Source organism: Mus caroli, unplaced genomic scaffold (assembly GCF_978045245.1).
Source record: "Mus caroli unplaced genomic scaffold, Mus_caroli_1 scaffold_34, whole genome shotgun sequence".
Taxonomy (NCBI): domain Eukaryota; kingdom Metazoa; phylum Chordata; class Mammalia; order Rodentia; family Muridae; genus Mus; species Mus caroli.
Genome location: NW_028227289.1, coordinates 49,050 through 70,058, shown reverse-complemented (window position 1 = coordinate 70,058; position 21,009 = coordinate 49,050). Strand labels below are relative to the sequence as shown.

The 21,009-nt window shown below is 42.8% G+C and overlaps 1 protein-coding gene across 1 annotated transcript in view; it reads right to left on the bottom strand.

Moving 5' to 3' along the window:
• LOC146999811 (uncharacterized) overlaps nucleotides 1–21,009 on the bottom strand; it is a 57,913-nt gene that overhangs the window by 33,308 nt on the left and 3,596 nt on the right. Inside the window, 6 exon segments of the mRNA XM_085834421.1 lie at nucleotides 2,804–3,051; nucleotides 3,105–3,301; nucleotides 8,761–8,950; nucleotides 15,146–15,269; nucleotides 15,785–15,862; nucleotides 16,546–16,635. Of these exon segments, the coding sequence (XP_085690547.1) occupies nucleotides 2,804–3,051; nucleotides 3,105–3,301; nucleotides 8,761–8,950; nucleotides 15,146–15,269; nucleotides 15,785–15,862; nucleotides 16,546–16,635 (927 nt within the window).

Sequence of the window (21,009 nt, the reverse complement as noted above, 5' to 3'; positions counted from 1 at the left end):
TGGATTGGCTTTTGGCACTTGGCTTAGCTTTTGGCACTTGGCTTGGCTTTGGTGCTTGGCTTGGCTTTTGGTGCTTGGCTTGGCTTTTGGCGCTTGGCTTGGCCTTTGGCGATTGGCTTGGCTTTTGGCGATTGGCTTGGCATTTGCTTGTGGCTTGGCTAAGCTTTTGGCTTGGCTTGGCTTTTGTCTTTTGTCTTGGCTTTTGTCTTGGCTTCTGGTTTGGCCTGGATTCTGGCTTTTGGTTTGGCTTTTGGCTTTTCGCTTTTAGCTTTTGATTTTGGCTTTTTTTTTTTTTTTTTTTTTTTTTTTTTTTTTTTTTTTTTGGTTTTTCGAGACAGGGTTTCTCTGTATAGCCCTGGCTGTCCTGGAACTCATGTTGTAGACCAGGTTGGCCTCGAACTCAGAAATCCACCTGCCTCTGCCTCCCAAGTGCTGGGATTAAAGGCGTGCGCCACCACTGCCCGGTGGATTGATTTTGGCTTTTGGCTTTTGGCTTCTCTTGGCTTTTGGTACTTGACTTGGCCTTTGCCGCTTGGCTTGGGTTTGGCACTCGGATTGGTCATTGGCACTTGGATTGGCTTTTGGCGCTTGGCTTAGCTTTTGGCACTTGGCTTGGCTTTGGTGCTTGGCTTGGCTTTTGGCGCTTGGCTTAGCTTTTGGCACTTGGCTTGGCTTTGGTGCTTGGCTTGGCTTTTGGTGCTTGGCTTCGCTTTTGGCTCTTGGCTTGGCCTTTGGCGATTGGCTTGGCTTTTGGCGATTGGCTTGGCATTTGCTTGTGGCTTGTCTAAGCTTTTGGCTTGGCTTGGCTTTTGGCTTTTGTTTTGGTTTTTGGCTTTTGTCTTGGCTTTTGTCTTGACTTTTGTCTTGGCTTCTGGTTTGGCCTGGATTCTGGCTTTTGGTTTGGCTTTTGGCTTTTCGCTTTTAGCTTTTGATTTTGGCTTTTGGCTTTTGGCTTCTCTTGGCTTTTGGTACTTGGCTTGGCTTTTGCCGCTTGGCTTGGGTTTGGCACTCAGATTGGTCATTGGCACTTGGATTGGCTTTTGGCACTTGGCTTAGCTTTTAGCACTTCGCTTGGCTTTTGGTGCTTGGCTTGGCTTTTGGTGCTTGGCTTGGCTTTTGGCGCTTGGCTTGGACTTTGGTGATTGGCTTGGCTTTTGCTTGTGGCTTGGCTAAGCTTGTGGCATGGCTTGGCTTAGCTTTTGGCCTGGTTTGGCTTTTGGGTTGGTTTTGCTTGGCTTTTGGCTTTTGGCTTGGCTTTTGGTTTTGGCTTGGCTTCTGGCTTTTGGCTTTGCTTGACTTTTGGCTTGACTTGGCTTTTAGCTTGGCTTGGCTTTTGGCTTGGCTTCTGGCTTGATTTGGCTTCTGGCTTTTGGCTTGGCTTTTGGCTTTTGACTTTTGGCATGGCTTTTGGCTTTTTGCTTTGTTTTTGGCTTTTGGCTTAGCTTTTGGCTTGGCTTGGCTAGGCTTTTGGCTTGGCTTTTGATTTGGCATTTGCCTTGCCTTGCCTTTTTGCTTTTGGTTTTGCATTTGACAAGGCTTGAATTTTGGCTTGTCTTGTCTTGTCATTTGACTTGGCTTTTGGCTTTTGGCTTTTGGCTTTTGGCTTTTGGCTTTTGGTTTTTGGCTTTTGGCTTTTGCCTTGTGGCTTGTGGCTTGTGGCATTTGTCTTGGCTTTTTGCTTTTGTCTTCGCTTTTGGTTTTTGGCTTAGCTTTTGGCTTGGCTTGGCTTGGCTTTTGGCTTGGCTTGACTTTTGGTTTGGCTTTTGGCTTGGCTTGGCTCTTGGCTTTTGGTTTTGGCTTTTGGCATTTGGCATTTGGCTTTTGTCGTTTGTCTTGGCATTTACTTAACTTTTAGCTTGGTTTGGCTTTTGGCTTGGCTTGATTTTTGCTTGGCTTATGGATTTTGGCTTGGCTTGGCTTTTGGCTTGGCTTGGCTTTGGCTTGGCTTGGTTTTGTCTTTTGGCTTGGCTTTGGATTGGCTTTTGGCTTGGCTTGGCTTTTGGCCTTGTTTTGGCTTGGCTTGACTTTTGGCCTTTGGCTTGGGTTTTGGCTTGGCTTGGGTTTTGCCTTTGCTTTTGGCTTGGTATGGCTTTTGGCTTTTGGCTTTTGGCTTTTGGCTTTTGGCTTTTGGCTTTTGACTTTTGGCTATTGGCTTTGGCTTTAGGCTTGGCTTTTGGCTTGTCTTGTCTTTTGGCTTGGATTTTGGCTGGCTTGGCTTTTGGCTAGGCTTGGATATTGGCTTGGCTTGACTTGGCTTTTGGCTTGGCTTGGCTTTTGGCTTGGCTTTTCGCTTTTGTCTATTGGCTTTTGGCTTGACTTTTGGCTTTTTCTTGGCTTTTGACTTTTGGCTTGGCTTGGCTTTTGGCTTGAACTTTGGCTTGCCTTATGGTATGTGGCTTGGCTTTTGACTTGGCTTGACCTTTGGCTTGGCTTTTGGCTTGGCTTGGCTTTTGGCTTGGCTTCGCTTGGTTTTTGGTTTTGCTTGGCTTTTGTCTTGTCTTTTTTCTTGGCTTGGCTTGATTTTTCTTGCCTTCTGTCTTGGCTTGGCTTGGATTCTGGCTTTTGGCTTAGCTTTTGGCACTTGGATTGGCCATTGGCACTTGGATTGACTTTTGGCGCTTGGCTTAGCTTTTGGCACTTAGCTTGGGTTTTGGTGCTTGGCTTGGCTCTTGGCGTTTGGCTTGGCCTTTGGCGATTGGCTTGGCTTTTGGCGATTGGCTTGGCTTTTGCTTGTGGCTTGGCTTAGCTTTTGGCTTGGCTTGGCTTAGCTTTTGTACTGGCTTGGCTTAGCTTTTGGCCTGGCTTGGCTTTTGGCTTTTGGCTTGGCTTTGGTTTTCGCTTGGCTTCTGGCTTTTTGGCTTGGCTTGGCTTTTGGCTTGGCTTGGCATTTGGTTGGGCATTTGGAATGGATTGGCTTTTTGCTTGGATTTTTTCTTTTGTCTTTTGTCTTTTGTCATTTGTCTTTTGTCTTTTGTCTTTTGTCTTAGTCTTTTGTCATTTGTCTTTTGTCTTTTGTCTTTTGTCTTTGTCTTTGTCTCTTTTGGCTTTTGGCTTTTGGCTTTTGGCTTTTGGCTCTTGGCCTCTGGTTTGGCCTGGATTCTGGCTTTTGGCTTGGCTTTTGGCTTTTGGCTTTTGGCTTTTGGCTTTGGCTTTTGATTTTGGCTTTTGGCTTTTGGCTTCTCGGCTTTTGGTGCTTGACTTGGCTTTTGGCGCTAGGCTTGGGTTTGGCACTTGGATTGGCCATTGGCGCTTGGCTTGGCCTTTGCTGATTGGCTTGGCTTTTGCTTGTGGCTTGGCTAAGCTTGTGGCATGGCTTGGCTTAGCTTTTGGCCTGGTTTGGCTTTTGGGTTGGTTTTGCTTGGCTTTTGGCTTTTGGCTTGGCTTTTGGTTTTGGCTTGGCTTCTGGCTTTTGGCTTTGCTTGACTTTTGGCTTGACTTGGCTTTTAGCTTGGCTTGGCTTTTGGCTTGGCTTCTGGCTTGATTTGGCTTCTGGCTTTTGGCTTGGCTTTTGGCTTTTGACTTTTGGCATGGCTTTTGGCTTTTTGCTTTGTTTTTGGCTTTTGGCTTAGCTTTTGGCTTGGCTTGGCTAGGCTTTTGGCTTGGCTTTTGATTTGGCATTTGCCTTGCCTTGCCTTTTTGCTTTTGGTTTTGCATTTGACAAGGCTTGAATTTTGGCTTGTCTTGTCTTGTCATTTGACTTGGCTTTTGGCTTTTGGCTTTTGGCTTTTGGCTTTTGGCTTTTGGTTTTTGGCTTTTGGCTTTTGCCTTGTGGCTTGTGGCTTGTGGCATTTGTCTTGGCTTTTTGCTTTTGTCTTCGCTTTTGGTTTTTGGCTTAGCTTTTGGCTTGGCTTGGCTTGGCTTTTGGCTTGGCTTGACTTTTGGTTTGGCTTTTGGCTTGGCTTGGCTCTTGGCTTTTGGTTTTGGCTTTTGGATTGGCTTTTGGCTTGTCTTGGCTTTTGGCTTGGGTTCTTGCTTGTCTTAGCTTCTGGCTTCTGCCTCTGCCATTTGGCTTTTGGCTTTTGGCTTCACTTTTGTCTTTTGGCTTAGCTTTTGGCTTGGCATTTGCCTTGGCTTGGCTTTTGGCTTTTGGCTTGGCATTTGGCTAGGCATGAAAGTTGTCTTCGCTTGGCTTTTGGTTTGGCTTTTGGCTTGGTTTTAACTTTTGGCTTTTGGCTTTTGGGTTTTGGCTTTTGGCTTGGATTTTAGCTTTTGGCGTGGCTTTTGGCTTGGATTTGGCTTAGCCTTGCCTTTGGCTTGGCTTGGCTTTTGGCTTGGCTAGGCTTTTGGCTTTTTTGGATTTTGGATTTTGACTTTTGCCTTGGCTTTTGGCTTGGCTTGGCTTTTGGCTAGGCATGGCTTTTGGCTTGACTTGGCTTTTGGCTTGGCTTTGCTGTTGGCTTGACTTGCCTTTTGGCTTAGCTTGGCTTTTGGATTGACTTGGCTTTTGGCTTGTCTTGGTTTTTGATTGGCTTTTGGATTTTGGCTTGGCTTGGCTTTTGGCTTGGCTTGGCTTTTGGCTTAGCTTGGCTTTTTGCTTTTGGCTAGGCTTTTGGCTTGGTTTTGGCTTGGCTTGGCTTTCGGCTTGGCTTGGCTTTTGGCTTAGCTTGGCTTTTTGCTTTTGGCTAGGCTTTTGGCTTGGCTTGGCTTTTGGCTTGGCTTGGCTTTTGCCTTAGCTTGGCTTTTTGCTTTTAGCTAGGCTTTTGGCTTGGTTTTGGCTTGGCTTGGCTTTTGGCTTGACCTTTGACTTGGATTGGCTTTTAGCTTGGCTTCTGGCTTCTCTTGGCTTTTGGCTTTTGGCGTGGTTTTAACTTTTGAATTTTGGCTTTTGGGTTTTTTCTTTTGGCTTAGGTTTTGGCTTTTAGCGTAGCTTTTGGCTTGTGTTTGGCTTGGCTTGGGTTTTGGCTTGGCTAGGCTTTTGGCTTTTGGATTGGCTTTTGGCTTTGCTTTTGGATCGCTTTTGGCCTATGGCTTGGCTTTTGACTAGACTTGGCTTTTGGTTTGGCTTCGCTTTTGGCTTGGCTTGGCTTTTGGCTTGGCTTAGCTTTTGGCTTGACTTGGCTTTTGACTTAGCTTGGCTTTTGAATTGACTTGGCTTTTGGCTTGTCTTGGCGTCTGGCCTGTCTTGGCTTTTGGCCTTTGGCTTGGCTTTTGGCTTTTGGCCTTTGGCCTAGCTTGCTTGGCTTTTGGTTTGCTTTTGGTTAGGCTTGAATTTTGACTTGGCTTGTCTTTTGGTATGGCTTTTGACTTGGCTTGACTTTTAGCTTGGCTTCTGGCTTCTCTTGGCTTTTGCCTTTTGGCATTTGGCTTGGTTTTGACTTTTGGCTTTTGGGTTTTGACTTTTGGGTAGGGTTTTGGCTTTTGGCTTGGCTTTTGTCTTGGCTTTTGTCTTGGTTTTGGCTTTGCTTGGCTTTTGTCTTGGCCTTTGGCTTGGCTTTTGGCTTGGCTTGGCTTTTGGCTTGGCTTGGTTTTTGCTTGGCTTTTGGATTGTGGCTTAGCTTGGCTTTTGGCTTGGCTTTGCTTTTGGCTTTTGGCTTTGTTTTGGCTTTTGGCTTGGCTTTTGGTTTGACTTGGAATTTCGCTTTGCTTTTGGCTTGACTTTTGGCTTTTGGGTTGTATGGCTTTTGGATTGGCTTTTAGCTTGGCTTGGCTTTTGGCTTGGATTGGCTTTTGGCTTTTGGCTTGGCTTTTGGATTGGCTTTTGGATTGGCTTTTGGCTTGGCTTGGCTTTTAGAATTTGGCTTGGCTTTTGGCTTGGTTTTGACTTGTCTTGGCTTTTGGACTTTGGCTTCGCATTTGGCTTTTGGCTTGGTTTAAACTTTTAGCTTTTGGATTTTGGGTTTTGGCTTTGGCTTGGCTTTTGGCTTGACTTGGCTTTTGGCTTCACTTTTGGCATTTGGCTTACCTTTTGGCTTGTCTTGTCTTGTCTTTTGGCTTAGCTTTTGGCTTGGCATTTGCCTTGGCTTGGCATTTGGCTTTCGCTTGGCATTTGGATAGGCTTGAAATTTGTCTTCGCTTGGCTTTTGGTTTGGCTTTGCTTTTGGCTTTTGGCTTTTGGATTTGCTTTGGCTTTTGGCTTGGCTTTTGGTTTGACTTGCGTTTTCACTTTGCTTTCAGCTTGACTTTTGGCTTTTGGCTTGTATGGCTTTTGGATTGGCTTTTGGCTTGGCTTGGCTTTTGGCTTGGGTTGGCTTTTGGCTTTTGGCTTGGCTTTTGGCTTGACTTTTGGATTGGCTTTTGGCCTGGCTTTTGGTTTCGTTTTGGCTTGTCTTGGCTTTTGTTTTGCCCTTTGGCTTGGCTTTTGGCTTGGCTTGGCTTTTGGCTTGGCTTGGTTTTTGATTGGCTTTTCGATTTCAGCTTGTCTTAGCTTTTGGCTTGGCTTGACTTTTGCTTAGCTTGGCTTTTGGCTTTTGGCTTGGCTTTTGGCTTAGTTTGGCTTGGATTGGCTTTTGGCTTGGCCTTTGGCTTGGCTTTTGGCTTGTCTTGGCTTTTGGTTTGGCTTGGTTTTTGATTGGCTTTTGGATTATGCCTTGCCTTGGCTTTTGGCTTGCCTTGGCTCTTGGCTTAGCTTCGCTTTTGGCTTTTGGATTAGCTTTTGGTTTGGTTTTGGCTTGGCTTTTGTCTTGTCCTTAAGCTTGGCTTTTGGCTTGGCTTGGCTTTTGGCTTGGTTTGGTTTTTGCTTGGCTTTTTGATTGTGGCTTTGCTTGGCATTTGGCTTTGCTTTGCTTTTGGCTTTGGCTTTTGGCTTTTGGATTTGCTTTGGCTTTTGGCTTGGCTTTTGGTTTGACTTGGGTTTTCACTTTGCTTTTGGCTTGACTTTTGGCTTTTGGCTTGTATGGCTTTTGACTTCGCTTTTGGCTTGGATTGGCTTTTGGCTTGGATTGGCTTTTGGCTTTTGGCTTGGATTTTGGATTGGCTTTTGGATTGGCTTTTAGCCTGGCTTTTGGCTTGGCTTGGCTTTTAGAATTTGGCTTGGCTTTTGGCTTGGTTTTGGCTTGCCTTGGCTTTTGTTTTGCCCTTTGGCTTGGCTTTTGGCTTGGCTTGGCTTTTGGCTTGGCTTGGTTTTTGATTGGCTTTTGGATTTTGGCTTTTGGCTTGGCTTTTGGCTTGGTCTGGCTTTTGGCTTAGCTTGGCTTTTGGCTTTTGGCTTGGCTTTTGGCTTGGTTTTGGCTTGGCTTGGCTTTTGGCTTGGCCTTTGGCTTGGCTTTTAGCTTGGCTCTTGGCTTTTTGCTTTTGGCTTTTGGTTTGGTTTTAACTTTTGGCTTTTGGCTTTTGGCTTTTGGATTTTGGATTTTGGATTTTGGATTTTGGATTTTGGCTTGGGTTTTGGCTTTTGGCATGGCTTTTGGCTTGAATTTAGCTTTTGGCTTTTGGCCTGGCTTTTGGATTGACTTTTGGATTGGCTTTTGGCTTGGCTTGGTTGTTTTGGCCTTTGGCTTGGCTTTTGGCTTGGCTTGGCTTTTGGCTTTTGGATAGGCTTTTGGCTTGGTTTTGGCTTGGCTTGGCTTTTGGCTTAGCCTTTGGCTTGGCTTTTGACTTGACCTGGCTTTTGGTTTGGCTTAGTTTTTGATTGGCTTTTGGATTTTGATTGGCTTGGCTTTTGGGTTAGCTTCGCTTTTGGCTTTTGGATTGGCTTTTGGCTTGGTTTTGACTTAGCCTTTGGCTTGGCTTTTGGCTTGGCTTGGCTTTTGTTTGGATTGGCTTTTGGCTTGTCTTGGCTTTTGGCTTGGGTTCTTGCTTGTCTTAGCTTCTGGCTTCTGGCTTCTGGCATTTGGCATTTGGCATTTGGCTCTTGGCTTCACTTTTGGCTTTGGCTTAGCTTTTGTCTTGGCATTTGCCTTGGCTTGGCTTTTGGCTTTTGGCTTGGCATTTGGCTAGGCTTGAATTTTGCCTTCGCTTGGCTTTTGGCTTTTGGCTTGGCATTTGGCTAGGCTTGAATTTTGCCTTCGCTTGGCTTTTGGCTTCGCTTGGATTTAGCTTGGCTTCTGGCTTCTCTTGGCTTTTGGCTTTTGGCTTGGTTTTAACTTTTGGCTTTTGGCTTTTGGGTTTTGGCTTTTGGCTTGGGTTTTGGCTTTTGGCATGGCTTTTGGCTTGGATTTGGCTTGGCTTGGCTTTTGGCTTGGCTAGGCTTTTGGCTTTTGGATTGGCTTTTGGCTTTGCTTTTGGATCACTTTTGGCATATGGCTTGACTTTTTCCTTGACTTGGCTTTTGTCTTGGCTTGGCTTGGCTTTTGGCTTGACTTGGCTTTTGGCTTGACTTGGCTTTTGGCTTGTCTTGGCTGTTGGCTTGATGTGGTTTTTGACTTAGCTTGGCTTTTGGATTGACTTGGCTTTTGGCCTTTGGGTTGGCTTTTGGGTTGGCTTTTTGCTAGGCTTGAATTTTGGCTTGGCTTGGCTTTTGGCTCTTGGCTTTTTGTATGGCTTTTGTCTTTTGGCTTTTGGCTTTTTGGCTTTTGTCTTTTGGCTTTTGGCTATTGGCTATTGGCTATTGGCTTTTGGCTACTGGCTTTTGTCTTTTGTCTTGACTTTTTGCTTTAGTCTTCGCTTTTGGCTTTTGGCTTAGTTTTTTTGGCTTGGCTTGGCTTGGCTTTTGGCTTGGCTTTTGCTTGGCATTTACCATGGCTTGGCTTTTTGCTTTTGTCTTTTGGCTTGGTTTTAACTTTTAGCTTTTGGATATTGGGTTTTGACTTTTGGCTTGGCTTTTGGCTTGGCTTGGCTTGGCTTGGCTTTTGGCTTTTGATTTAGCTTTTGGCTTGGATTGACTTGTGTTTTGGATTTGCTTTTGGCTTGTCTTTTGGCTTTTTACTTTTGGCTTGGCTTAGTTTGGCTTTTTGCTTGGCTTCTGGCTTGGCTTGGCATCTGGCTTTTGGCTTGTCTTTTGGCTTTTGGCTTTTGTCCCTTGACTTTTGGCATGGCGTTTGGATTTTTGCTTCACTTTTGGCTTTTGGCTTAGCTTTTGGTTTGGCTTGGCTAGGCTTTTGGCATGGCTTTTGATTTTCATTTGCCTTGGTTTTGTTTTTTGCTTTTGGTTTTGCATTTGACAAGGCTTGAATTTTGGCTTCTCTTGTCTTGTGTTTTGACTTGGCTTTTGCCTTTTGGATTTTGGTTTTTGGCTTTTGGCTTTGCTTTTTGCTTTTGGCTTCACTTTGGCTTTTGTCTTGGCTTTGGCTTGGCATTTTCCTTGGCTTGGCTTTTGGCTTTTGGCTTGGCATTTGGCTAGGCTTGAATTTTGGATTGGTTTGGCTTGGCTTGGCGTGGCTTTTGGCTTTGCTTGTCTTTTGTTTTGGCTTTTGTCTTGGCTTGGGTTTGGCTTGGCTTCTGGCTTCACTTGGCTTATGGCTTTTGGCTTGCTTTTGGCTTTTGGCTTTTGGCTGTTGGCTTTTGACTTGGCCTTTGGCTTGGCTTTTGGATTGGCTTGGTTGTTGCTTGGCTTTTGGATTTTGGCCTACCTTGGCTTTTGGCTAGGCTTGGCTTTTGGCTTGGCTTGGTTTTGGGTTTTGGATTGGCTTTTTGCTTTGCTTTTGGATCGCTTTTGGCTTATGGCTTGACTTTTTGCTTGACTTGGCCTTGGCTTGTCTTGGATTTTGGCTTGTCTTGGCTTTTGGCCTGTGGCCTGGCTTTTGGCTTTTGGCTTAGCTTTTGGCTTGGCTTTGCTTGGTTTTTGGTTTGGCTTTTGGTAAGGCGTGAATTTTGGCTTGGCTTGGCTTTTGGCTTTTGGCTTGGATTTTGGATTTTGGATTTAGGCTATTGGCTTTTGGCTTTTGGCTTTTGGCTTTTGGCTTTTGGCTTAGCTTTTGGCTTGGCTTGGCTTGGCTTTTGGCTTGGCAGTTGGCTAGGCTAGAATTTTGGCTTGGCTTGGCTTTTGGTTTGGCTTTTGGCTTGGCTTGGCTTCTGGCTTCTCTTAGCTTTTGCCTTTTGGCTTTTGGCTTGGTTTTGAATTTTGGCTTTTGGGTTTTGACTCTTGGCTTGGGTTTTGAATTTTGGCTTTTGGGTTTTGACTCTTGGCTTGGGTTTTGAATTTTGGCTTTTGGGTTTTGACTTTTGGCTTGGGTTTTGGCTTTTGGCTTGGCTTTTGGCTTGGTTTTGTCTTGGCTTGGCTTTTGTCTTGGCCTTTGGCTTTGCTTGTGGCTTGTCTTGGTTTTTGCTTGGCTTTTTGAATGTGGCTTAGCTTGGCTTTTGGCTTGGCTTTGCTTTTGGCTTTTGGCTTTTGGATTTGCTTTGCCTTTGGCTTTGCTTTTGACTTGTCTTGGTTTTTGCTTGGCTTTTTGATTGTGGCTTAGCTTGGCTTTTGGCTTGGCTTTGCTTTTGGCTTTTGGCTTTTGGATTTGCTTTGCCTTTGGCTTGGCTTTTGGCTTGGCTTGGTTTTTGCTTGGCTTTTTGATTGTGGCTTAGCTTGGCTTTTGGCGTGGCTTTGCATTTGGCTTTTGGCTTTTGGATTTGCTTTGCCTTTGGCTTGGCTTTTGGTTTGACTTGGGTTTTCACTTTGCTTTTGGCTTGACTTTTGGCTCTTGGCTTGTATGGCTTTTAGATTGGCTTTTGGCTTGGCTTTTGGCTTGGCTTGGCTTTTGGAATTTGGCTTGGCTTTTGGCTTGGTTTTGGCTTGTATTAGCTTTTGTTTTGGTCTTTGGCTTGGCTTTTGGCTTGGCTTGGCTTTTGGCTTAGCTTCGCTTTTGGCTTTTGGATTGGCTTTTGGCTTGGTTTTGGCTTGGCTTGTCTTTTGGCTTGGCCTTTGCCTTGGCTTTTGACTTGGCTTGGTTTTTGGTTTGGCTTGGTTTTTGATTGGCTTTTGGATTTTGATTGGCTTGGCTTTGACTTGGCTTGGCTTTGGCTTAGCTTCACTTTTGGCTTTTGGATTGGCTTTTGGCTTGGTTTTGGCTTGGCCTTTGGCTTGGCTTTTGGCTTGGCTTGGCTTTTGCTTGGATTGGCTTTTGGCTTGTCTTGGCTTTTGGCTTGGGTTCTTGCTTGTCTTAGCTTCTGGCTTCTGGCTTCTGCCATTTGGCTTTTGGCTTTTGGCTTCACTTTTGGCTTTTGGCTTAGCTTTTGGCTTGGCATTTGCCTTGGCTTGGCTTTTGGCTTTTGGCTTGGCATTTGGCTAGGCTTGAAATTTGTCTTATCTTGGCTTTTGTGTTGGTTTTTGGCTTGGCTTGACTTTTAGCTTGGCTTCTAGCTTCTCTTGGCTTTTGGCTTTTGGCTTGGTTTTAACTTTTGGCCTTTGGCGTGGCTTTTGGCTTGGATTTGTCTTGGCTTGGCCTTTGGCTTGGCTTGGGTTTTGGCTTGGCTTCTGGCTTTTGGCTTGTATGGCTTTTGGATTGGCTTTTGGCTTGGCTTGGCTTTTGGCTTTTGGCTTCACTTTTGGCTTTTGGCTTAGCTTTTGGCTTGGCATTTGCCTTGGCTTGGCTTTTGGCTTTTGGCTTGGCATTTGGCTAGGCTTGAAATTTGTCTTATCTTGGCTTTTGTGTTGGTTTTTGGCTTGGCTTGACTTTTAGCTTGGCTTCTAGCTTCTCTTGGCTTTTGGCTTTTGGCTTGGTTTTAACTTTTGGCCTTTGGCGTGGCTTTTGGCTTGGATTTGTCTTGGCTTGGCCTTTGGCTTGGCTTGGGTTTTGGCTTGGCTTCTGGCTTTTGGCTTGTATGGCTTTTGGATTGGCTTTTGGCTTGGCTTGGCTTTTGGCTTTTGGCTTGGCATTTGGCTAGGCTTGTAATTTGGCTTCGCTTAGCTTTTGGTTTGGCTTTTGGCTTGTCTTGGCTTTTGGCCTTTGGCTTGGCTTTTGGCTGCTGGCTTTTGGCTTAGCTTTTGGCTTGGCTTGGCTTGGCTTTTGGTTTGGCTTTTGGTTAGGCTTGAATTTTGGCATGGCTTGGCTTTTGTCTTTTGTCTTGGCTTTTGGCTTTTGGCTTTTGTCTTTTGTCTTTTGGCTTTTGTCTTTTGGCTTTTGGCTTTTGGCTTTTGGCTTTTGGCTATTGGCTTTTGGCTTTTGGTCTTTGGCTTAGCTTTTGTCTTGGCTTGGCTTGGCTTTTGGCTTGGCAGTTGGCTAGGCTTGAATTGTGGCTTGGCTTGGCTTTTGGTTTGGCTTTTGACATGGCTTGGCTTTTGGCTTGCCTTCTGGCTTCTCTTGGCTTTTGCCTTTTGGTTTTTGGCTTAGTTTTGAATTTTGGCTTTTGTGTTTTGACTTTTGGCTTGGGTTTTGGCTTTTGGCTTGGCTTTTGGCTTGGCTTTTGGCTTGGTTTTGTCTTGGCTTGGCTTTTGTCTTGGCCTTTGGCTTTGCTTTTGCTTGTCTTGGTTTTTGCTTAGCTTTTTGATTGTGGCTTAGCTTTGCTCTTGGCTTGGCTTTGTTTTTGCTTGGATTTTGGATTTTAGCTTATCTTGGCTTTTGCTTGACTAGGCTTTTGGCTTGGATTGGCTTTTGGCTTTTGGCTTGGCTATTGGTTAGACTTTTGGGTTGGGTTGGCTTTTGTCTTGCCTTGTCTTTTGTCTTTGCTTTTGTCTTGGCTTTTGTCTTGGCTTCTGTCTAGGAATTTGGCTTGGATATTGGCTTGGATTTTGGCTTGACTTGGCTTGGGTTTTGGCTTGGATTTTGGCTTGGCTTGGCTTGGATTTTGGCCTGGCTTGGCTTTTGGCTTGGTTTCTGTATTCTCTTGGTTTTGGCTTTTGGCTTGGTTTTGACTTTTGGCTTTTGGTTTTGGCTTTTGGTTTTTGGCTTTTGGCTTGGGTTTTGGCTTGGCTTGGCTTGGCTTGGATTTTGGCCTGGCTTGGCTTTTGGCTTGGCTTCTGTCTTCTCTTGGTTTTGGCTTTTGGCTTGCTTTTGACTTTTGGCTTTTGATTTTGGGTTTTGGCTTCTAGCTCGACTTTTGCCTTTTGGCTATTGGCCTTTGGCTTTTGGCTTGACTTTTGGCTTTTGGCTTGGCTTTTGGCTTGACTTTCGCTTGACTTGGCTTTTGGCTTGGATTTTGGCTTGGTTTATGGCTTTTGGCTTGACTTTTTGGCTTGGCTTTTGGCTCGCTTGGCTTTTGGCTTTTGGCTTTTGGATTCACTTTGGCTTTTGGCTTGGCTTGGGTTTTGGCTTTGCTTTTGGCTTGGCTTTTGTCTATTGGCTTGGTATGGCTTTTGGATTGTCTTTTGGCTTTTATTGTCTTTTGGCTTTTGGATTGGCTTTTGGCTTTTGGATTAGCTTTTGGCTTGGCTTTTGACTTGGCTTTTGGCTTTTCTCTTTTGGCTTGGCTTTTGGCTTTTGGCTTGGTTTTGGCTTTTGGGTTTTGACTTTTGGCTTGGGTTTTGGCTTTTGCATTGGCTTTTGGCTTGGTTTTGGCTTTTGGGTTTTGACTTTTGGCTTGGGTTTTGGCTTTTGCATTGGCTTTTGGCTTGGTTTTGGCTTGGCTTGGCTTTTGTCTTGGCCTTTGGCTTGGCTTTTAGCTTGGCTTGGCTTTTGGCTTGGCTTGGTTTTTGATTGGCTTTTGGATTTGCACTTGGCTTAGCTTTTGGCGTGGCTTGGCTTTTGGCTGAGCTTGGCTTTTGGCTTTTGATTGGCTTTTGGCTTGGTTTTGGCTTGGCTTTTGGCTTGGTTTGGCTTTTTGTTTGGCTTGGCTTTTGGCTTTTGGTTTGGCTTTGGCTTTTGGCTTGGCTTTTGGCTTGTATTAACTTGTGTTTAGGATTTCCTTTTGGCCTGGCTTTTGGCTTTTGGTTTGACTTGGCTTTTGACTTGGCTTGGCTTTTGGCTTGGCTTAGCTTTTGGCTTGGCTTGGCTTTTGTCTAGGCTTTTGGGTTGGTTTGGCTTTTGGCTTGGTTTGGCTTTTGGCTTGGCTTTTGGCTTGGCTTCTGGCTTGGAATATGGCTTGGATTTTTGCTTGGATTTTGGCTTGGCTTGGCTGGGCATTTAGCTTGGCTTGGGTTTTGGCATGGCTTGGCTTTTGGCTTGGCTTTTGGCTTTTGGCTTGGCTTCTGGCTTGGAATTTGGCTTGGATTTTGGCTTGGATTTTGGATTGGCTTGGCTGGGCATTTAGCTTGGCTTGGGTTTTGGCATGGCTTGGCTTTTGGCTTGGCTTTTGGCTTTTGGCTTTTGGCTCAAATTTTGGCTTTTGGCTATTGGCCTTTGGCTTTTGGCTTGACTTTGGCTTTTGGCTTGGCTTTTGACTTGACTGTCGCTTGACTTGGCTTTTGGCTTGGATTTGGCTTAGCTTATGAGTTTTGGCTTGTCTTTTTGGCTTGTCTTTTGGCTTGGCTTGGCTTCTGCTTGGCTTTTGGATTTTGCCTTGGCTTTTGGATTTTGCCTTGGCTTTTGGATTTTGGCTTGGCTTTTGGATTTTGGCTTGGCTTTTGGCTTTTGGATTGGCTTTGGCTTTTGGCTTGGCTTGGCTTTTGGCTTTGCTTTTGGCTTGGCTTTTGGCTTTTGGCTTGGTATGGCTTTTGGATTGGTTTTGGCTTGCATTGGCTTTTGGCTTGCATTGGCTTTTGGCTTGCATTGGCTTTTGGCTTTTGGCTTGGCTTTTGGCTTGCCTTTTGGCTTGGATTTTGGCTTGGCTTTTGACTTGGCTTGGCTTTTGGATTTTGGCTGGACTTTTGGCTGGGTTTTGGCTTGGCTTGGTTTTTGTCTTAGCCTTTGTCTTGGCTTTTGGCTTGGCTTAGCTTTTGGCTTGGCTTGGTTTTTGATTGGCTTTTGGATATTGGCTTGGCTTGGCTTGGCTTTTGGCTTGGCTTGGCTTTTGGCTTAGCTTGGCTTTTGGCTTTTGGCTTGGCTTTTGGCTTGGCTTTTGGTTTTTGACTTTTGGCTTTTGGCTTTTGGCTTGGCTTGTGTCTTAACTTGGCTTTGGACTTGGCTTTTGGCATTTTGCTTTTGGCTTTTGGCTTTTGGTTTTGGCTTGGTTTTGGCTTTTGGCTTCACTTATGGCTTTTGGCTTGGCTTTTGGCTTGGCTTGGCTAGACTTTAGGCTTGGCTTTTGGCTTAGCTTGGCTTTTTGCTTCTTGTCTGGCATTTGGCAATGCTTGAATTTTGGCTTGGCTTGGCTTGGCTTCCAGCTTGGCTTTTGGTGATTGGCTTTGGGCTTCTGGCTTCTGGCTTCTGGCTTTTGGCTTTTGGCTTTTGGCTTCGCTTTTGGCATGGCTTGGCTTGGCTTTTGTCTTGGATTTTGTCTTGGATTTTGTCTTGGCTTAGCTTTTGACTTTGGCTAGGCATTTGGCTAGGCTTGAATTTTGGCTTGGCTTGGCTTAGATTTGGCCTGGCTTGGCTTTTGGCTTGGTTTTCGGATTGGCCTTTGGCTTGGCTTTGGCTTGGCTTTTGTTTGGGCTGTTGGCTGGGCTTTTGGCTTAATTTGGCTTTTGCCTTGGCTTTGGTTTGGTTTTGGCATGGCTTGGTTTTTGGATTGGTTTCTGGCTTGGCTTGGTTTTTGGTTTTTGGTTTTTGGTTTGGCTTTTGGCTCTGTTTTTGGCTTTTTTTTTTTTTTTTTTTTTTGGTTTGGCTTTAGGTCTGGTTTTTTGGCTTGGCTTGGTTTTTGTCTTGAATATTTGCTTGGCTTTTGGCATGGCTTGGCTTTTGGCTTGGCTTGGCTTTTGGCTAGGCTTTTGGCTTGGCTTTTGGCTTGGCTTGGCTTTTGGCTTGGCTTGGCTTTTCCTTGGCTTTTCTTTTGGCTTGGCGTGGCTTTTGGCTTGGCTTGGCATTTGGCTAGGCTTGAATTTTGGCTTGGTTTGGCTTTTGGTTTGGCTTTTGACTTGGCTTGGCTTTTGGCTGGGCTTCTGGCTTCTCTTGGCTTTTGGCTTTTGGCTTGGTTTTGACTTTTGACTTTTGGCTTTTGGGTTTTGACTTTTGGCTTTTGGCTTGGCTTTTGCCTTGGCTTTTGGCTTTTGGCTGGGCTTGGCTTTTGTCTTGGCTTGGCTTTTGGCTTCGCATGGCTTTTGGCTTGGTTTGGGTTTTGGCTTGGCTTGGCTTGCCTATGGCTTGTAGTGGCTTTTGGCTTGGCTTGGCTTTTGGCTTGGCTTTTGGTTTGGCTTTTGGCTTGTCTTGTCTTTTGGCTTGTTTTTGACTTGGCTTTTGACTAGGATTGGCTTTTGACTTGGCTTGGCCTTTGGATTGTCTTGGCTTTTCACTTGGCTTTGCTTTTGGCTTGGCTCTTGGCATGGCTTCTGGCTTGGCTTTTGGTTCACTTTTGGCTTGGCTTTTGGCTTGGCTTTTTTTTTTGGTTTGGTTTTTTAATTTAGTTTTGGCTTGGTTTGGTTTTTGGTTTGGCTTTTGGTTTTGGTTTTGGCTTGATTTGGTTTTTGGTTTGGCTTTTGGTTTGGTTTTTTGCTTGGCTTGGTTTTTTGGTTTGGTTTTTGGCTTGGTTTTTGGTTGGTTTTTGGCTTGGTTTTTGGTTTGTCCTTTCATTTGTTTTTTGATTTGGTTTTTGGTTTGGTTTTGGGATTGGTTTTTGTTTTGCCTTTGGTTTGGTTTTTGGTTTTGGTTTTGGCTTGATTTAGTATTTCGTTTGGCTTTTTGTTTGGTTTTTGGCTTGGCTTGGTTTTTGGTTTGGCTTTTGGTTTGGTTTTTGCTTGATTTTTGGTTTTACCTTTGGTTTGTTTTTTGATTTGGTGTTTGGTTTGGTTTTTAGATTGGTTTTTGGTCTGGCTTTTGGTTTGGTTTTTGGCTTGGTTTGGTTTTTGCCTTGGTTTTTGTTTGGCTTTTGGTTTTGTTTTTGGTTTGGTTTTTGGCTTGATTTTTAGTTTGACTTTTGGTTTGGTTTTTGATTTGGCTTCTGGTTTTGGTTTGGTTTGGTTTTTGTCTTGGTTTTGTTTTTTTGTTTTTTTGTTTTTTTGTTTTTTTGTTTTTTTTTTGTCTTGGCTTTTTGTTTGGTTTTTGCCTTGGTTTTTGTTTGGCTTTTGGTTTTGGTTTGGTTTGGTTTTTGGTTTGGTTTTTGAATTGGTTTTTGGTTTTGTTTTGGTCTTTGTTTTTGGTTTGGATTTTGGTTTGGTTTGAATTTTGGTTACGTTTGTTTTGGTTTTTGGTTTGGTTTTTTTTTTGTTTTTTTTGGTTTGGTTTTTGGTTTTGGTTTTGGTTTGGTTTGGTTTGGTTATTGGTTTGGTTTTTGGTTTGGTTTGGTTTGGTTATTGGTTTGGTTTTTGGTTTGGTTTGGTTTGGTTATTGGTTTGGTTTTGGTTTGGTTTGGGTTTGCTTTGGGTTTTTGTTTGGTTTGGTTTTTTGGTTTGGTTTGGTTTGGTTATTGGTTTGGTTATTGGTTTGGTTATTGGTTTGGTTTTTGGTTTGGTTTTTGGTTTGGTTTGGTTTTTTGGTTTGGTTTTGTTTGGTTTGGTTTTTGGTTTGGTTTGGTTTGGTTTGGTTTGGTTTGGTTTGGTTTGGCTTGGTTTGTTTTTTGGTTTGGTTTGGTTTTTTGGGTTGGTTTTTTATTTGATTTGGTTTGGTTTGGTTTGGTGTTTGGTTTTTGGTTTGGTTTGGTTTGGGTTTTGGTTTGTTTTGGTTTGGTTCTGGTTTAGTTTGGTTTGTTTTTTGGTTTGGTTTGTTTGGTTTGGTTTGGTTTAATTTGGTTTGTTTATTGGTTTGGTATGATTTGGCTTGGTTTTTGTTTGGTTTGGTTTGGTTTGGTTTGGTTTGGTTTGGTTTGGTTTGGTTTGGTTTGGTTTGGTTTGGTTTGGTCAAGACAGGATATCACTGTACTCCTTGCTATCCTGGAACTAACTTTGCAGACTATGCTGGTCTCAAACTCAGTAATCCTCTTCCATCTGCCTTCCAAATGCTGTGATTAAAGGCATGCACCACCACTGCCTGGTAAGGGTATTTTTAATTAAGATCAGAGAACTCCTTTATCTTTTTCTGTTTCTCTGTTGTCTCTGCATTTGTGTCTCTGTGCGTATCTATGTTTTTTTGTCTCTCTATGGCTTTCTCTCTGTCTCTGTTTTTGTCTCTCTCATTTAAGACCTTGTCATAGTCTCTGAGATGCATTTGAGGCTCCACTGATTTGCTTTTTAAGTAAATGAGGGCCTAAAGGCTCCTGGATTCTCAGGTACTAGGTTTTCTTAAGAGACTGAGGAAATTAACCTCTCTATTGAAGTCCTAATATTTGTATTGTTAGCAAACAATACATTCAATATGTGCATCCAAACTTATTTCAAAACTAGAGTGCTTTAAAGGTGAAAGCAGTCAGCCTCAGGGATGGGGTGGCAGAGGTCTACTTGCTATTACATAAACAGGTATAAGGTCCGCTGAATTGCCTGATGAAGATAGGGCTTGGGACAAGTGTGTCCCTAAAATTGTTGATGCATGGTGTAATCACAGATGAAAGTTTACAAGCATGTTTGAATGATGTTTGGTTTTTCTACCTTAAGTAAATTTCTTTTTTTATGTTGGTTTGCAGAACTCAATGAATTTCCCATTGTGAAAGCTGATAGTAAAAACAAAGTGAAAAGAGAGACACATTTTAGGGAAATCCATAAGATTTCTTTGTATTGGATACTGAAGAAGAATTAAACTGGAATTGATAAAGAAGGAGAATGAGTTTAAAAAAAGAGTGAAGACTCAAGGGGAGCTTCCAGGATAGGCAAAAAAAAAAACAGAAATTTTCCTAAGTTTCTTGTTTTCAAACTCATTTTTATTCATGAACTGAAACTAAGTTCAAGTTCTAAGACTCTAGGGCAGATGTGTACTCCCCAGTAGCCAAACAGTTTCTTTAATTAATTTTTTGCCCCCTGATCCATAATTTCCATTCCTAAAAAAGCTTTTTGAGTCTTAGATTACTTTTGCTGCTCAGAATCCACCAGTTGGAGTAGTCATGGACACATAAGAATGTTTAGACTTACTTCTCAGTGCTGAACAGCCATTAACATTCATGTATCCTAAGAGCTTTCAGAGCCTCTAGACTTCTTTAATACCTGTTTAGTCTTAACAGTTGATGATCTTCAGAAAGAACTTCAACACTATTGGATGGTGTCTCAAATCTGCTTATCACATTCGATAGTGACCTTGATCACAGCAGTAAATTCTAACACTGTGATTTCTTTCATTAGGTAAGTCATTCTGAGAGTTTCTTTAAAAAGAAACATTCCCAGAATTGTGTAATACAATGTAGAGCATCACAACTTTCTTTATATGTAATTGTGTGTGTGTGTGCTGGATCTGAATGTAATTTGTCAAATCAAACTTTTTATAAAGAAGAAAATAGGGAAGTTAGTTGACACAGTGGCAAGGCACATGAGGTTAATGGATTCTTACACAAAACAGAGGAATGCAAACATGGAAGGACTGGCAGGAACCAACTGGGATAAAATTCAATGTTAACAACTGGGATCAAAAGCAGCTCCACCTAAGCTCCACATAATCTTAGAATTCAGGGACAAGGGCTTCCTGCCCTTGCCATAGTTTCTATTCTAGTCTATTGTATAGTCCACCTTCCCCACTAGGTCATTGTACAGACTTCTATATGGGTGTAACTCAGCTATCTGTAGTTCTAAGAATCTACTCTGAGTTGATTCTTTATATGTAGATTGTCATACAATTAAATATGTCCCAGGAAATAAAACAGCTAAATCATGACTCAGTAATCTGAACCAATAGGGTTTATCCTTCATTTTATAAGTTAAATTCATCTCACATCTTCATAAATTATATTGTTTTATAATGTTTTTATCACTTTTCATATATTGTGATCACATATCACTCCCGCAATTTCTCCAGCTCCTCTCTACTTCTGTACTCTTTGATTCTGCACTTTACTATGAGAATACATGTAACAAAAGACTGTCTTGATTTTGGAAACATATAATTCTGTTGCATATTGTCATTTAATTGTTCACAGACAATTTGGGCACATTTTAGTATTACTCAGATGAATTGTAGACTCATCCACTGGCCATTGCCTGATTTCCACCTTTATAGCGTCTATCTCTATGGATTTCAATATACCACATGTCTCTTATGTGTGAAATTACATTAATATTTGCTTATTTGTAATTATCTCCTTTCAGATTTCATATGGTATTCATGTTGTGGGCCAGCGATGGTTCAACAGCACCACTTTCTCCCTCATAATTTCTAGGAGCTAGTGCACAGCAGGCTGAAAAAGGATGAAGTGGAGATAATAGATGGGATCTATAGTATCCCAGTCTATTGGATCCCAGTCTGGCTGGGAGACATTGCCAAGAGAATTCATTCTCCAAAAATTTTAATGAAACACTTTTTTAAAAAAGAAGTTAAACTTGTGTACATACTTTTATTCAGGATGAATTTGTAGACACATATTTTATTTATGCTCAACCAGGACTGTATATGAACCTTGGACAGTGAGAACATTTTCCAAATAGAGCGTGCAGGGCTTGAGATCCTCAGAAAAGATCAGAGGAGTTGAAGCCCTACAGTAAAGAGAATCTTCCACTTTGGAATGAGCTCAGAGAAGTTATGTGGGCACTGTAGACTATGACCTCAATTAGCAGAGTTTCCCCCACAGTCTCACATATTAAATAACCTGCCAAAATCTTCTTCAGATTTTTATATTCCTTCAGTGGTAAATGAACATATATTTGAATTTGTTTTTATGAATAGTGCCATAAACATTGCTATATGAACATTTATTTAAAGTTTTTCTTGAATTCTTTTGTAATAGACCCTAAAATTAAAATGATAAATAACACTGGAATACTGTATATTAAAGAATTTAAAGATGATTAGGCTTCTACACTGCTGACTCCACAATAAAAAAAGATTTTTAACCATCTAACACCTTTTCTTGAGGTACTGTGCTTTTCTTCTTAGACAAATGTATTTTGAACAAAAAGGTTTTGTTCAAAAGCTGAGATATGGAAGCACATAGACAAATATTTTATTTTTTCCACAAATTTTTGTCATTCATGATTTTCCTTTTTCTAGCCCACTGTTGACCACTGCTGTATATAACATAAAATTCAACTGTTTGTAGACAGACTTTCTGTGTGAATAAAAATTCAGATAATATTAGGAGAGCCTGTGATCACTGCATTTAATGATGAATTCTCCTGACATTGTTGGGAGGTTATATCTCTATACTATTCTGAATTAAAGTATATGATTT